The sequence below is a fragment of the Grus americana genome, chromosome 2, assembly GCF_028858705.1.
Source record: "Grus americana isolate bGruAme1 chromosome 2, bGruAme1.mat, whole genome shotgun sequence".
Taxonomy (NCBI): domain Eukaryota; kingdom Metazoa; phylum Chordata; class Aves; order Gruiformes; family Gruidae; genus Grus; species Grus americana.
In genome coordinates, this window is record NC_072853.1 from 143,427,240 (window position 1) to 143,445,724 (window position 18,485).

The following is an 18,485-nucleotide window of genomic DNA, read 5'->3' on the forward strand; positions in this document are numbered from 1 at the left end:
TCATTAGACGCTCAGAAAACTAGGAAGGATGATCTTTATACCAACAGAATGAAAAAAGTGTTGACTACTGGAAGTAAAAAGACACTATCTGAGCTTTTCAAGACGGGACTAATGAAAAACCGGAAGATAAAGAACAGCATCCAGTTCAAGATGGTGCACAGCTAAGGCTGGGGAATTGAAATGACAAATTTTAAATGAGAATTTTCAGACAGTATCTGGAAACTTGACAGAATACAATCAGTGCAATAAAGTAATACCACAAAACACATTAGATGAGAATCACAGAGAAGTTCACAGTATTGGAAGGGTGGTGCTATTTACCTTTCTTTAAAAAAAAATGCCCACAAACTCACAGATAAATAAACTAATTCTATCAACAAATACCAGAGAATCCCAGTGGAATACAATTCTGGACTTGAACAAAAAAAGCTTTGGTGACCACCTAAGCAAAACTGTAACAATAACAGTTACATGCTGACCAAGAACAGAAAGGGCAGAAACCACAAAAATAGAGGGAACTTCAGTCACCGTGTCTCCCAAATATATTGAGAAAATGCTAAGCTAATACTTGATGCTTAAATTAGAATTTCAGACTACATAATGGACTGAATAATAGACAAAATAGTCAGTAAACACAAGAGAGGAAAAGCAGCTCCTGACTTTGTCTAGAGTAGTCTACAAGATCTAATTCAAAATGTTACAATCAAAGAACCATGCAACAGCAATTCCCAAAATGTACTTAGATTCACCATTCCTGCAGAAGCAGAAAAAAGACAAATAATCCGCTGCCTGCTTTTAAAAAGTGGTACTAAATAAAAGCATGGAAAAAAAATTCTAGAAACATCAGAAGAATCTGTGAAGGCAGAACAATGGGACAGAATTGTATGGGAAATAAGCTGAAGTTGTCTCCAGATGAAGAACGTGTAAAGAACAAAGTCTGGAAAAGGTAAATGTAAAATCACAATAAAGAAGGTTCTGAATGTTTTTTGAGCAGTATGCCAAGTACATAACAACTCAGAATAAATAATTTTAAAACATCGCACAGTAAATCTGTCAATGTGTTTGTAAAGCCGGTCATTGGAGAAAGTGCAAAAGCAATCTCAACTAACATAAAGCAGAAAAGTGATATTAATTGTTGGAGTCCACACATGCTTTATGACAGACACAAAAGAAAGTCTGTTTCAAATTGAAGTCTCAGCACAAGAGGTTCTAGAACATCCAATAAACCAAACACTGATATAAATACCCAGCACCAGATGGTACTTATTCATGAGTCCTAAAGGAACTCAAATATGAAACTTCTGAAGTATTTATTATAATATGTAACTTACTGCTTAAATTTGTGATAGTACAAGATCAGAAGGTGGTAAAAGTAACACCAATACTAAAAATAGCTCCAGAGAAAATCAGGAAAGTACAGGGAGAGCCTCAGTTGTTACTGCAGAGAGAGGTCACCAGTGAAGTCCCATGGGTGCTGGGACCAGACTGTTTAAGAAATGCAGAAGTTATCTAGACAAGCAGGTGAATAATGAGGTGATAAACTTTGCTGATGATACTAAGTTAATGAGTGTAGTCTCAATAAACATGAAGTTATACACAGAAGAAAAATAACCTAAATTTTACATTTAATTCTGAATTGTTACCATTCAAAATACAAATCTTGATGTTATAATAGACAGACTTATGAAAATGTTAGCTGCTTTTGAAAATCTAAGATGTCTGTTCTTGTGTTCTTTAAATTAAATTACCAGCACAATTAAATATTAGTCCTCATTACTTGGTATAGTTTAAAGATAAATTTGGATAAATTTGATGGGAGATCTTCAAAGTCATTATGATTCACAATTACTCATTACTATCCACTACTTTCAGAAACTTCAAAGTAATTTTTAATTTGTAAAAAGGTAATTCTATTTAAGTATGTCAGCACAGATGCATGGCATCCTCTAAAAAAGCTGGGCACTGTAAATTAAAGACATCAAACCTGTTCTTGAAACATGGACAGCATTTCCCAGTCTCTGCTACAGAGCAGAATAAAGAGAGCTCTAATTTTCTCTCAGGGACTTCTCTTTACACATATAGGTATGCTTATGCCTACCTTTAAAGCTTTTTCTCCAGTGTTAGTCTTGTAATTATTTCCAATTTTTATAAGCCTACACAAGTTGTCTCCGTGCTGAGGAGTTTATATCATGAAGCTAATGTATATGTAAGGTATATGTAATCGTTTTTTTTCGTTGTTCTCTACAGACAGTGTACATTTTGGGCTGTTTATCTTTGTAATTTTTCCAGTTAATGAAAAATAGAATTAAAAAGTTAATTCAGTATACTATAGCAGATCTTTTTGCCCTGAAACAGCTTTGTGAAACACTGTGCATGTCATTTACTAATAGGAGTATATAGACACATGATTATACATGAACCTTTACCTCGACACAGGTTTTCATCCCTGAGGCAGCAGCGTAGTGCAAAGGTGTATTTTTTTTGTTATCAACAGCATCAATGGCTGCTCGTTCATATTGTCCTTCATCCAGCTTTGCTCCCTTCCACTTCAGGATCATTTGCAGACAATCTGCTCTTCTGCAGTCATCTTCTGAGGGTCGTGTCAGGCGAGGATGAAGAGCTCCTTCTGAGATCATGATCTGAGGTCCCATACACAGTAAGTGCATAGATGTCTCATTGTGCACATTCCGTTTATTTGGGTTACCATCTCTAACAAAAAGGAAAGTTCTGCAAGGGGGAAAAAATAGAAGAAAAATAATTAGCACACAATTCCACTCATCTCCTTGAAGTGGGAAGGGTCTATTACAACAGCTCTCTTTTTTTCTTGTCAAGATTTTGATTAGCCATGTGAGTGATAAACATTCTTGATAGATAATTACTAGTGGACAGCTCTTCTCCATTTCTCTTAGGAGTCAGTAGCCAAGATCTGGATGAATTACTGAAATATCATTAAGTAACGCATATAATTACTTTGTCAGTGTGTGACAAAAATTTTAGTTGGCAAAGTTTATTCTACAATTCTGTGCTGTATTGCAATAAATGTTATTAAGTCACAAGATTGATGAAATGGATTCTTTTTTTCTGCTCTGTCCGCTGAATAGTAGTGCATTTGGTAGTTTGCAAATAGATAATGCTAGAGGAATTTCTTAAAAATCCCTTTTAGTCAGATGTCAATGCAGTACTTACTACTTCTTGAAAATATATGAAATACTTTTCCTGCTAGCACTGTATGCACTGAGGAAAGACTCTATTTGCTTTTTCACTCTAGAATATATGGAAGTGCAACGTAAAGCAAACCCTCACCTATGCAAGGTGGCAAGAATGAAAGTCTTCTCTTGAATGCTTTAAAGGCAGTTCAAAGTGGACAATAAACTAAACCAGCAAAAAGCATCAGCTTAGGAATGAAAGGAAAACAACAGACTGATTCCTGGAATCACAAATCTGATTCCTGACAGCTCCTGAGACAACGCAGCTCTGCTGCTTCTTGCCAGCAAGGAATTATAGAAGTCACAATCCAGTTCTGAAATGGAAGAACTAGACGTATCATACAAGCCAAATGAAGCCGAACTTGGTTTAGCCTTTTAAGGTACATTAAAATATTTTTTTTTCCCTACAGGAGGGTGAATGGCAGAAAATGGCAGGGAAGAAAGACCATCTCTTTGTAGGACCAGGATCAATGGTAGAAGAATTCCGTGTGCAGGTCAGAAGGACAGTTCCCAGAGAGGTAATACCAGGTGAGAAGAGAAGCACAGCACACACGTTCAAGAAGTCACTGCAGAAACACTTGCACTGTTCTCCTAAGCCCCCTCCCACATAAAACCAGCAGAAGTCACTGCTCATCCCCTCTCCAGGCTGTTCCCTGACTCCAAACAGTTTGCAGGTATGAAAAAAGTTATTCTAGAATTGTCATTAAGACAATACATGGGACCAGCTTCCACTCTGCCTGCCCTCACCCCCAAGACCAATTAGAAAGAGTTCCAATCACTTCCAGTTTAAAACAGGCAGCTCAGCCACCTGAAGGCAGGCACTGCCTAAATACAAAATCAGACCATATTGCTCTTGGTGAACACAGGACAGCAGAGGAACTCGGTAACCAAATTGACAAAAGAAAACGTTATTTACCTTGGTTATTGCCCTATGCTATGGTTACAAGTCTAAAGGCCACCTCCCCTTTCCCTTGTTGCTGAATACATCCCCACTACACGGAAGGCCCTTCTCTCTCTTGGAGTTCTCCCGTGCTTTGTTCAGGACAAAGAATAATCCTGAAACTATGTTACTAATAAAGGAAGAGGCTATACAGAGTGGGTGTGGAATTTTCCTTTCAGAAATTATTGAAAATAGACTGGACAAGTATTTCAGTAGAAAAATTCAGGCACAGTTGATCTGGTCCTGTAGTAGAAGGATGTCTTGATGATAGCCGTTCGGTCAGCTGGGTTTCTGTCCTTTCTTCCCTCTGAAAATCTCTAAACAGTTTGAGTTCAAAAAGAAACTTATGACTGAAATATTGTTCTTTTAAATAAGCGGTAACAAATTATTCACAGGAAAAGATAAAAACAAACCAGTCTCCTCTATGTTGCCTTATTTTGGCAGCAAAAATGTTCCTTAGAGAAACATGATAGCTGACATGATAGATGCATTTGTTAGAAAACACAAATATGCCAAACTTGAGATTAAAGATGTTGCCAGAAAAGTGATAGCACATTTTGTTTGCTTGTTATTTTTGTTTTCAGAGGAAAGGGATTTAGCAACACAGGCAAATGCTTCACAGCCAATTACATGAAATGATAAGACTAACCAGTATCAAACACTATCCAAAATTAATTTGCTTGTGGGAAAGAAGAGAAAGACAGGAGGAGGGGAAGATGAGGAAGGAGACAGGAAGGAAGGGAGGTAAGAAAGAGGGAGGGAGGGAAGGAAGGAGGGAAGGAAGGGAGAGTGGAAGGATGGGAGAACAGAAGGATGGAAGGAAGGAAGGAAGGAAGGAAGGAAGGAAGGAAGGAAAGAAAGAAAAGATAACTCACTGAGGGATGAGGAGATGAATTCTTAGATATGAGAATACTAGATTCCTTAGAATCGAGGTGTTGCAGGTACCCACTGCAAAACCTGGATATAGAAAATACAAGGCTAAATCTAAGTCTAAGTCATCCTGGTCTCTGTGAGATGTAACTTTGGAGACTCACTAAAATCTGAGCTTCTCTACTTTTGCAATAAAGTCTGTTTCACAATACACCAATACCTTTTCTTCTGTTAACTCACTTTCACAATTTCTTTTGTTACATTTTTACTTTAAGTAAAGATCACCCCAACTCAGCCTTCAATTCATTTGTAAACTGCAGTATGAATAGATACATGTGAAGTTGTTAATATTTCAATTCAGACTTCCTAAGTCAAGATTAAACACAAGATTTTTTTTTTAATTATTATTCACTCCTCCCTCCACCCATGTCATTTTCTATCCGTATGTCTCCTAACGTTCAATCCCAAAACTCTTGCATCTCCCTTAAGAAAAAAAATAAGGGATCACAGCACTGGGAAGAGGCAGCGGCTAAGGAGTGTAAAAGACTTCATGTGTGGCTCCTTTTTTAGTAGTTTTTAAAACTAGACAACAGTGATGTTCAAGTCAGTAAGCCTAGCTATTTGAAGTCTATAACACAAAGTTTGTAAAGGTAGAAGACACTTGTTACCTTCAAACTAGCTGTGGAATGAGTAGAGAGGAAAGTGTGACAAAGAAGGGACCAGATCCCTTCTGCAATTGCTACAGGGGACTGTGGTACGGTAGCACAAGTACCAGTTTTGTGCAGAAGCACTCAGTGGGAATCCCTGAGGACACACAACTGAGGAAGTACGAGATTAAAGGCTTCAACTGGCACAAAGGTGTAGCTCGTGGTACAAAGCTAACAGAAGCAATTCAGTATTGCAAAGAGAGTGGACTTTGTCTTTCACATCAAGTGCCTGAACTCTATTTCAAAGTTTGCACTTAGGCTGTAGAACATGCTAACATGCTGGATGGTTGTGCTAATTAAACCTGCATATTTTGAATGTCAGGAGTCCTTTGGGTATTCGTTAACCACGTATTTTCCTCTCACTTCGAGTTGCTTTATATTCAATGTACTGATTCCTGCTACTTCTCTAACTTAAAAGTAAAATGTTACTTTAAAATTCAGTGAAGAACTGTCTGTGGTTTCTGTACGACATTGAACCAGGGCTTGAGTTTTTTTAATTGCAGGAGAACTTTCATTGTCTCCTCCCAAACCAGATGCAGTTTCTCTAGCGTCTTTAGCTATCTAATCATTACCTTCTAGGCTTGATAATATTACAAAGTACATTTCTGGTTTTGATATTTAGCTCTTTATAATTAGTGGAATTTCATGCTGTGGTATTTTAAAACATGTGATTCAGTCCTGAATCAGGTTACAGTGCATCTGATTTCAGAATAGCACAATGTTTTTGTGGTGACCCATGAAAGTCATAAATGAGACACTTTTTCTTACAAAATTAGTATAATTTTTTTTTACCATAAAATTAAGCTCTTGGGAAATAAACAATAAAACTTTTGTTTTAAGAAGTTATGTATATCTTAATGTAAAATGAGAAGTGCTTACGTCCTGCCTGCTTGCAGATTCTCTGTTTTTAAACAAATAGAAAGGCACTTTGCCGTATTAACCAAATGATGAAAAGCTCTAGGATGGATTGAAATCTTTTAAAGTGTTACTGCACTGTTTTACTATTGCTTCATAGCACAAAGGATATCCCTACTCAAATAAATCTATTAGCAAGGTAGATTTTCAACCCCTGCAGCAAGAAGTATCAGCAGATTTTTTTTTCCAAGACAGAAATCCAAAAATCCTCCTTAGAAGGCTATTCCCTTGTCTAAGCTCAACATTTTCCTGTTGAAGTTATCTGCTAAAAAATTGCCCAACCGTCTCTTAAATATGTTGAAAACTTTAGTAAGAGCCATATTTTTCAAGAGCAATTTTGTGGCATTTGTAAAAAACACTGTTGGGCTTGGGGAAAAATTAGGTTTGATTACTTGTTCTCCTTGCTTGTCATTCAACTTTTGTGTCTCATAAATGGGTGTGACAAACACCAGAGCTGCCAAAGGCAACCAGCACCTCACTCTGGACATATAAACGGGCTTCGAAGTGCCACAGTATCCCCCCTTTTTCTCTCCTTAATCTCTTCCAAAAGTCAAAGGATCAGCTCTTCAGTGCAAGGGGAAGTCAAGCCAACACTGAAAAGCCCAGCTGAACCCAGGACTTCAAGTTCAGAGAAGATGATTAGTATCCGAAAAAGGGTAATTTAATACATTTTACATCCAAAATTCATTATTTGACAGGACTCCATTTTTACCAGTGGTATTTGGTGTGTAAGACTTTCACAGAGCAGTGCTACAGAACCCTGCAATTTGACTCACAACTTCAGAGGTATAAAAAGCTAAATTTTGCCTGGAAATGTACTGATACAGTGAAAAAATGCATTGCCTATGGGAAATACCACTTAACCACAAGGCAGCCAGACTTTACTCTAGTTGCAGTTTCCAGATTTTGCTTCAAGCTGTAGCTCTTTGCAGAATCCAAACTTGAGGTGACAAAAGCATCAAAAAAATGTAGAAAAAAGTGACAAAAAAGAAAGGGCTGTAACATTCACACCTACTCCTATCTGTATTTGCAGAAAAGCAGCAAGAGACTCAAGATCACAAGGCTGTGAACTTGAATAATAAACAACTGGCACATTCCCTCAATCTGGGAAACTAACATCCACACAACCATTTCTTCAGGTTTTAATAAAATCCCTCATGTTTGGGGCATGAAAATCACCGTATTTACAGTCTCTTTGTCTCTCTAAACAAATGCTATCTATATACATTAAAGCTATATATATCTATATATATTTATGCATATAAAACCATAGGAAAATGTACCTATGTATAGAAAAATAAAACCTAGCATAAAATGAAATTTTAAAGGTAGTTCTGACAGCTGGAGACTAAAGCAAGTCTGAGTCTGCTCAAAGGCAGTGAAACTTACTGATTTTTGAATGCAAAGCACTTATGGATACTATATAAACTAGGCAGCAAATTGCACTGTTGCTTTAAGCAATACAAGTAAAAGGTTAGCTGCCGCAACAAGGTAAACTAATCTGCACAGGGTTCCCTTTCACAACATCCCCTCTGGTCCTTGGGTTAGATAGCCCATGTAAGTTCAGCTTACTATTAAAAAAAGTTACACTGCAAAGTCCAGTGCAGGCATAAACCTAAAGCTCATAGATTTGTGAGCATTAAGAGAAGTATGGGTAAGCCATGAGTTACAACAACATACAGAAGAGCCAAGCCCTGTTAGCCGGTAATTTAAAACTCATATGTAATGAATTAATTCATACAGTTATTGAATCATTCAGCTTCCAATGCAGTAGGTCAATACTGATGCATTAAACTTTGAATAATCATGGTTATTTCATTAACTGACAGTACTTTTCCCCCAAAATTTACTATAAGAAAACAACCACAGTGTTCTAGCAAGCACTTGAAGAATTCTTTTTAGCCATTACTGACAGCTGTATAGAAGTATGAGCTGGTTTAAATAATTTTGTGAAGAGCATTATTTACCTGATGTTGAAAGCCACATCTAGTAAAAGCAATTACTGATATTTTTATTCATTATATAGTGCTAGAAAATTCTTTATTAGTACTTACAGTTTTTTCCCTGTTTCATTAAGATTCTTAAGCTTCTCTTACAGCCCAGGAATCTCCTGCATGCAGTAAAAATCTGGGCAGGAGACAGTAACTATTTCTATTCTAAGATAAAGAATCTGCTGACAGATCATTAACCGTTTAGCAAAGAAAAAACACAGACTATTATACTGACTTTCTGTAAGCCTTAAATTCAATTGGCCCTTTGCCTAAGCACTATTATTAACACTACCAGAATTCCCATAAACACTATTAATATCCTGCTATAGTAAGGAGTGAGGTTAAACCAGTGGTGACTTGGGATAACAGCAAAGGAAGCATCTCAGAGGCTGTCAGTGACACCGTCTCCACTGCTGATGGAAGTCTATGAAGAGCTAATTCTTCCTTCTGAAATTTGAAGTCTTCACAGACATTTCAAGATCCCTTACATCAAGTACTCCACTCTGGCCTCCAACTCTGTATTCTTCCTAAACAGAGATGCCTCCCATTTGTTCCCATTCATATGACTCCTATCAAGTATGGTACATCTGGTAAAATGGGTTAAATCCATTTCCTAAGTAGTCAATCAATTTCTGCAGATTTTCAGAGAAAACCACTGATTTGAGAACCAAGGCCATACTATGGCGCATATGAATCATGTCTTTTACTTAGAGCAATCTGAGGTTCACATGGAAATCTTTGACTCTGCCAATATACGCTCTTCTGGGCCTGTTTCACTTACGGACTTAATGTAACGCTCAGTACAAAAATACCACCTGGAACACAAGTGCTGTCTTCATTCTCTCCTAAACTGGCTCTAAAAAGACTTACAATCTTTTTCACTGCATTGCTGTCATTTCACCTATGGTTTCGCCAAATAGCTTGTTTCCAAAAGACTATTAAAGTGATTAAAGGTAGGTAGGTCAGCACCTGAGTCTGAGTTCCAGTTCTGGACTGACTCATGTAAACGTAGTAGCCCACCACCGAAAGACACCTAAGAAAGGTCTTATACAAATATGCATCAATAAAGAGCTTGCTATTCTCTTTACTAAAAAGACGCAAATAGGTTGAAAAGTTTCTTTGGTTTAGTGGTTTTGTGTCAGCTAATGTGATTAAGTATGACCTTCTGTAGATAGTAATCTTTGGCTTGGTACAACACAGAAAAACAAGAGGCACAATGTGCAGGAGTGGCAAAGGGATACAATTGAATTGTGGAGCACAGATCCAAAGATAGTGTATGCTAAAAGTGAGGAACACAAAACTTGGTTAATCCTTATGTTTGTTATACTGTGGGCTAAACACATTATGCTTTATATATGGTTCCTATGCCTGTTAGGAGGAACAGCAGCCCCAAAACACAGAATTAAATAATTCCTGATGCAAAAAGGTATCAACAACATCCTTAGGCCATCCTTAACCAGAAAACTATTGTATTTATTTACAAGTTACTTGAGCTTGGCCTTCCCTTGGATGGTCAGGAATACTATTTCCATGATCCTATGCCATTTCTGGCTTTTATTTCAATATTCTGAGTGCGATTTCAAAAGAAAAAGAGCTGAGTGCCAAATTAGAAGTGGCTTCCACTGGAGCTGGCTGCTTGCCAGTAGCTTTTGTGACTAAATGTCTTCTGTATGATTTTCATCTCTGTCTGGCCCTTTCTTCTATACATTTCTTTACAGCTAGAACCAATTCTTGAACTTCCAGCCTTCTCTGCAAATCCCTCCTTTGAACAGTTTTTTACGAAAAGACTATCCACACTGAATTCTCTTCTCAGATAACTGTAAGATTATTATTTTTGGTTTCAAAGAGATGTGAGATGAACTAATAAGCATGAAACTACCAAGGAGCAGGTTCATCTTCACCATTTAAACACATAGCTTTATATTTCTATGCAGGGACCATTATCTACATATCAGCTTGTAAATCACCTAGCAGTGTATGACATCTAGTGTTGATATTATTTATATAGCAATAATGATGAAATTGCACAGCAAATACTAACAGGCTTTGCATCATTTCTATTTCTTAAAAAACATGAATGTATTACAGACATTCTCATCTTCCTCTATCCCTCCCTTCAGAAAAATCCTTTCAATCTGTATGTCGCTTTATCTTTGATAACACTGATTTTTATTTTCTTAAATGTCTCAGTGAAGTACTTTTATTATATTTAAATTGAAAGAGTTACAAATTTTAAAAATCAAATCATCCAGTGTCTATATTTTGGCCAAAAGGAAAACTGGGTTTATATACAATGTCACTGAATATTTTAGCTGGATGTTGCATTTAGCTAAAAAACTTAATTACTTCTGATAAGTTTATTTCTGTTTATCAGAAACTGCAAGTGTCTCAGTCATTATTCCAGTAACTACTGAGCCAACAGATTTCCCTGGTAAGGATGCCACGTGTGCCTCTAACCCCAGGGTGAAGTTAAGCCATTTGACACAATGATTCAGCAGTTACCAATCAACTCGACAGAGTCACAAACTCTACCTGGTAACAAAATTAGTCGAAATAAAGATTCAGTCATCCTGGCTGGCAAGGACCAAAGCTGTACTCCTCTACAACCCAAATATAATTTTACTTTGCCTGTGGTAAAATGTTCACAAGGGTTCTACTAAGGGGAACAGAAAACACAGAATAAGAAATCTTTAATAGTGCACTGCATTAATATGTCATCTCATCAGTCACTAACAAAGTGATCTTACTCTGCAGTATCTGATTTCCACAGAAAGAAAGATAAGAACAATGTGGGGAATAGATGATCGTTTTACTAAGAGCATTTAAACAGTATCTAAACATGTGCAAGAGCACTAAGGTTCCTGCTTTTCTAAAGGGTGCAGAAAAACCTAGTAGCAAGAAAAAGCAATAACACGCTCAACAGTGGCCTCAGTAAGTGGAGAGCAAGGCTGTGTTGTGATCAATATACTCCACAGGCATCACATATATTCAACCGATTAAGGTTAAAATAATCAGAAATCAACTAGAAAAAGGTTGATTTTAAGAGCTGAAAACATAGCAGCTGACTGGCATTTGAGCTTTGCTTGTAGGTCAGACTACTACTAAGATAAAGCCCACCCACTGTTTTGTATTTTGGGAGGAAGTCACGAGGAGCACCAGGGAAGCCATCTTGGGAGGCCACAGATCTAGTTAGTGAGAACTGCTTTTAAACGAGATTTTGAGCTTTAGTGAAAAAAAAACCAAACAACCCATCAAACAACAGAGTAAGTCAGATAAGGGTTTGAGGTTTTCAAGCTGTCTTAGCTGTATTTTAGAAGACAGTGCCCAACTGGGTGAAAGCCATTGAGAAACCTAGCAAACACTACTGCTGCTACTCCACGTCTGTAGCTGCTCCTCTAAGTGTCCCCACTGTTTTCTCTCTTTGGCAGTTTTCTCCGGTCAGGATTCAGTCACAGAAAGAACTTGCTCAATTTTCAAGGCTTCCTAATTCCATCATTCCTCCATCCTCTTGACTGCTCTTGAGACTGAGTATCATGAAAATGACCTTATAAACGGCTATTTTCTACCAACCAGTCACATGCTCTGCTACGGAAGTCATAGGCATTTCAATTCACTTGGTCCTCTTGCTTCTTTATATAAATACTCCCACAAAGCCTGGTCAGATCATCTTCTTCATATATTATTCTCCTGCATCAGATCAAAAAAACCCTTGAATATTTCATATTCTAAAGCATTTAGTAGGTGACCAAGTCTCATAACCACATAAAATATCTAATCTGGAAAGGGTCTTACAGAACCAAAACCCAGGTATTTTTCAGCTGCTGAGCGGAACAACAACCAAACATTCAGATAAACACCAGTGCCTGGGCTTGGAGGGATCCAAACACCGCACTCATCATTCACTGCAGACCACAAAAGTGAAACATTTACCACTGTATCGCAAGCAGTGTCTCCCACAAGTAGCATTCACGTCTGGTATTGTAAAACTGTGAAAGTGTTCAATTTATAGCTTTGCAGGTGCTTACTATTTGATTTTACACAATTTAGTATATCCTAGGATGAGATTCATCTTCTCAGCTCTGGAGATATACAATGCAGACCACTACAGCGGATCCAGGTCTTTTAGATTCCCTTTATAATCAAGAAGAAACAGGCACTTCTGGCACACAATTAATTTAAAATATTTTAGGGTGAACTTCACAATAAAATGAATCGTGCTGTTGCCTTCACTAAATTATTCCGACTGCATCTATTACCTAGGTCTACACTGACTATAAAGGGAGTCTAGTATGAATAATATCAATGCAGACATACTTGCTTTTATGAATAAAATTAATCTTAAATAAAATTATATTCTATATATTCAATTTATCTGCGTAATCATTGATAATTAAAAAGAAGCTTGCTTTTTGTTGTTCAAAAGTGAATAATCCAGATGGTGACATTCTAATAAATTATTCAGATGAAATATAATATATTGTAATATTTTAATTTATTAAAACAGGACAGAATTCTTTTGTTGTGTGGGAGAAAGGGAAAATAGTTAGGTGGATATCTTTTATACTAAAATCAGAAGTAAAAACTTGCCTGGAAAACACCAAAAAAATTTAATCATTCAAAGAGTAACCATGAAGAACAAAAAAAAGAGGAAACAAAAGGACTCCTCCAGGATTTCTGAACAACCTACTGAAAATGTCCATACATTCAATACAAATTTCCTTACACTGGGACTCTGTTGCTTTGGTTAATAGCTCCATGTTTTTCCCATTTGCCCTTATTAGACAAAGAGCTGCTATTAACCTTCTTATTATTTTTCTTTTGCTCACATTTATATTGGAAGTACAGTTAGGAGAGCAATTTAAAAGGGAATACCAGTTTTACTGGCAAAGCATCAAATAGATTTTCAGAAATTTGATAAAGAATATGTTTTGTAGCACCTCTCTGAATACTTAAGCATGAATGATTTAGGTCAATTTGGATCTCAAAGTTTAAACATTTACAGAACTTATGTCAAAACAGTGGAGAGTGAAGTAGCCTGAAGTAGCCTCTTTTTTATTTGCATCTCCAGAAAAAAAAAATAATCTGAAATTCAGACCAGCTTCAACGTTATCAGAAAGTAATTGGCTACAGCACCTCTCTAAAGCCGGAAGATCCACAAAGAAATTAACAGGGTTTTCTCTAATACTTTTCCTTGACATATATTTTTGCAGCACAAAAATCCCCTAATATCCTCTTAACTCGAGAGAAGTCATGTTCTGAAAAACAGTCTGCACACATCTCCCTCCAATACATCCAAAACTAATTTTCAACATGACTGCAAAAGGAATAAAACCACACGAAACCTGAAATGGGAAGAGACAGTCCCAAATATGTTGTGACCAATGCAATGTTCCCTCTGACGTCAACAAATTTTCTGTCAAAGTCATCCTTGATTGCATTACAATTGTGTAGACCCGCCCCTACTGAAACATCTTCAACAGTCATAAAAACTAGATAAGATAAATTAAGATAAGGTAAATTAAGATAAGACTGTAGCCTACATCAACCTGAAATTCAAACCACCACCACTTTGATCTTCTGTCGTTCTACTGCAGTGAAAAATACTTCCCAAATTATAGCAATGAAACAAGAAATACTTCCTATAGCCAGATCCTGGGCACATCTACCGATGTTTCCCTCTGGCTAGCTTACCGATGCCTTCAATGCCAGAGTTCCTTTACTATTATTACTGATAGACAGGCATCAAGAATGTTACAGAAAGTGTTTTGGTTTGGTTTTTTTCGGTTTCAGCATTCACCTCAATTTCCAGAATCTTCTGTAACTGGAAACCTTTGTTTTTCCTATTTTATAAAAAAAATTGGCTTCACAAACTTGTCCTGTCTCCCCGCAGCCCCATGTTTCTATCACCTCCTCCTTCTTCCCCCTCTTCAGCCCAGGACTAGCAGCAACTGCTACAAACAATCCACTTTTGGCTTCAATACTGAAAAGCGCTCAGATGCAGCAGTATGAAGCACACAATGAGGAAAATCTGTCATTGATCCAAAAAGCTTCCCAGCAAAGCTACAACACTGAAAGTCATGCCACAACATATATTGCAAAATAATAGGTTATCTAAGATTTTTTTTTTTTTTCTTTCAACCACAAGTAGTGTCCTTGTGATTTCCAGCCACTCCATCTCAGGCACCCTCTGGAAAAGCCTATTCTCTTGTTGTATTTCAGGAATGGTTCACTAACAGCCAGACCCTGGTGAAAAACCTTCCAAATTGATAGCAGTTCTTCCAAACTGAGCAGTCAGATGGTCTCAAAAGTACCTCAGGATTAGGTGAAAAACGCTTGAGGGCATTGGAGGTGCTTGATCATCTGAGGACTGCATTTTCTAAAGAAAACAAATTTCCTGTGTGCTCTCTGTAATATTTTTACACCCATTTAGTGAATGAAATTTAAACTATTCTTTTGAATAGGAATCTTCTATCAAGACCGTCATTCATAAAGAATTGTGATAAATGTTTATAGTGGAATAAGACCAATTTTTATGTTGTACAAAGCTCTCAAAATCCATCTGAGTGCTACATATCTTTTATTAGTTTTTGATGTTTCTGCGTGCAATGTAATTTTTTTGTCTTACTTTCAGAAGTCTTACCTATCATCCACTAGAGACTACCTATTAATTAGCTAGTTGTGAACACAGTCTGAATAGTGAGATCAATGCAGTTTTGTAACACAGACATTTCTGAACTAGAGCTGTTAACAACCAAGGCAAACTTCTCTCAGCGTCAGTGCTGAATCTAAGCACCTCCAGCGGATGTCTAGAGACCATAGCAGAAAATCACTGAGTAAATCACACTGAAATTGTTCCTGTGGTATTTACAATATAGTCCAATAAAGAAAAGTTGAAATATTTATTTAGTTCTTTGCTTCCAAAATGGAAAGTAACCTTCTCGTGTTTTTTGGAGAGACTTCAAGGCATATATTTTCTCTTTGTACCTTTCTATTTTTAGTAAAAGGCCCCAGACTGGTAGGGGTTGATGAAGACAGTAGCCCAAGGCAGGCAAGGCTGCTGCAGCTCCGTGTCCCCAGTCCAGCCAGTAGAGAGGCCGGGCTGGGTTCCCAAGAGATACACATGCAAACATACATATATACATGTTGGCCCACACAGATGTACGTGGACAGCAACACTCAGCATTCACATGACAGCAAACAACACTGGTGGCCTCATTCTGTTCCCCTCTCTAAGCAAGCAGGATGAAGGTTCACCGGCGGGAAAAAAAATATATATAGACAACGTTGATCCCTTCAGTAACAGGCCTTGGATGCTGTTTATCCCGTAACTGGCACTGGATGACCTGGACCTTCCAGTTACCTCATAGACCCCCAGTAACTGGTCTTAGACACCACCAGTACCTGGTCCCTGGATCCTCTCACCTCCAGTTGCCTGGGTGACCTGTGGACTTAGGACTGCTTTGAAACATGGCTCCCAGGCCACTTACCCTTCTCACTGGCTAGTCCAGCTTCATATTCACTAGCCATTACACATTGATATATGTACTGACACATGCATGCACTCTGGTCTCTCCAGCTGTTGGTACCCCAGGCTCAGGGACCCCTCTGTTATGAGGTGCCCACTTCAGTCGCTGATACTTAGACCTCCATACACAAACATGCACAACAGCAGAGTCCCATTATCCAGGAAAGTAATTAGCAATAGAGTTTAATGACAAGATAGCCAGACTGCAGTGATCAGGCATTGTCAGACAAACATCATGGTCTGACAAGCCACCCATTTCCACATGACTGGTCCCTTTTAGCCCCTGCTCTATTGTCCCAGGCGTGTTCCTCCCCAAAACACCTTGATGTCTGTGGTGGGTTGACCTTGGCTGGCTGCCAGGTGCCCACCCAGCCACTCTCTCACTCCCACTCCTCAACAGGACAGAGGGAGAAAATACAACAAAAAAGCTTGTGAGTTGAGATAAGGAAAAGGAGATGGCTCAGCAATTACTGTCATGGGCAAAACAGACTCAGCTTGGGGAAACTAATTTAATTTATTGCCAATTAATAACAGAGTAGGATAGTGAGAAAAACAAAACTGAAAACACTTTTCCCTCATTCCACCATCTGCCCACTGCACTCCTGACTCTACATTCTTCCCCACCGAGCAGCGCAAAAAGATGGGGAATGGGGGTTGTGCTTTGTTCATCCTTCATCTCTGCTGCTCCTGCCGCTGTTCCCCTGCTCCAGCATGGGGTCCCACCCATAGCATACAGTCCTTCCAGAACTGCTCCAATCTGGGTTTTTCCCATGGGTTGCAGTTCTTCAAGAGCTGCTCCAGCATGGGTCCACTTCAGGAATGGACTGCTTCAGGGTGGGTCCCCCACAGGGTCACAGGTCCTGCCAGAAATCCTACTTCTCTGTGGGGTCCTCTCCACAGGCTGCAGCTCCTGCCAGGAGCCTGCTTGGTGTGGGCTCTCCATGAGCTGCAGCCTCCTTCAGGGCACAGCCACCTGCTGTGGTGTGGGCTCCTCCAAGGGCTGCAGGTGGATATCTGCTCCACCATCAGCCTCCATGGGCTACAGGTGGATATCTGCTCCACTGTGGACCTCCATGGGCTGCAGGGAGATGGCTTGCATCACCATGTTCTTCTCCACGGGCACAGGGGAAGCTCTGCTCCAGTGCCTGGAGCACCTCCTCCCCCTTCCTCTCTGGCCTTGGTGTCTGCAGGGCTGTGTCTCTCCCATTTTTTTCACTCCTCTCTCACAGTTCCTGCACAGTGTTTTTTACCCCTTCCTAAATATTTTATATCACAGAGGTTGCACCAGCATCACTGACAGGCTCAGCTTTGGCCAGTGGTACGGCTGTTTTGGAACTGGCTGGAGCTGGTTGCATCCGGCATTGGGCAGCTCCCGATCTCTGCTCACAGAAGCCACCCCTGCAGCACCCTGCTACCAAAACCTTGCCACATAAACCCGGTACTATCCTCTTCTGTAGGCTCCTCCTGACGTGTGTCACATCTGGAACATGGGGTGGATGGCTCTCCTGCGACAGCCCTGCAGCAGGGGGCTCCTACCTCTGACGAGCCTTCTGGGATCTCTTGCCGCTCTGCCTCTGGACTCCCCTGTGCTCCTGGGGATGAGCCCTCCATCACACAACCTCACCCAAACTCTAACTATATAACCCTACTAACCGGACAGAAAAAATGAGATAGCTGTCAGTTATGGGGAACTGCTGAGCACTACATAATAACTTCTGGCAACTTCTAGCAGTGCTTTGAAAATTCTTGTTTGTGCTAATTAGCTGTGACCAGCAATTTTTGGTTTTTAAAGATTAAATGCTCTGTTAAAACAAACTGATCTGTCAGGTAAACATTATTTAGGGCTGCAGACCAAACAAAAGTTACATATTAACTGAATGTCTAACTATTTTCCTTTTTTTAGAATCACAGAATCATAGAATGGCTAGGGTTGGAAGGGACCTTAAAGATCATCTAGTTCCAACCCCACTGCTACAGGCACGGACACCCTCCACTAGACCACATTGCCCAAAGCCTCATCCAACCTGGCCTTGAACACTTCCAGGGAGGGGGCATCCACAACCTCTTTGGGCAACCTGTTCCAGTACCTCACCACCCTCACAGTGAAGAATTTCTTCCTAACATCGACCCTCCTTCAGCTTGAACCCATTACCCCTTGTCCTGTCACTACACTCCCTCATAAACACTCCCTCACCAGCTTTCCTGTAGGCTCCCTTCAGGTACTGGTAAGCCACAATTAGATCTCCCCGGAGCCTTCTTTTCTCCAGGCTGAACAGCCCCAACTCTCTCAGCCTGTCCTCACAGGAGAGGTGCTCCAGCCCTCTGATCACC

The 18,485-nt window shown here is 39.2% G+C and overlaps 1 protein-coding gene across 5 annotated transcripts in view; it reads right to left on the reverse strand.

Annotated features, from left to right (window-relative positions):
• The window catches only part of ANKIB1 (ankyrin repeat and IBR domain containing 1), a 107,762-nt gene that overhangs the window by 42,254 nt on the left and 47,023 nt on the right, over positions 1-18,485 (reverse strand). For all 5 annotated transcript variants that reach the window (XM_054814058.1, XM_054814056.1, XM_054814054.1 and 2 more), the window contains exon 3: positions 2,427-2,727. In XM_054814058.1, coding sequence (XP_054670033.1) covers positions 2,427-2,727 — 301 coding nt within the window. The remainder of the gene's footprint in view (positions 1-2,426; positions 2,728-18,485) is intronic.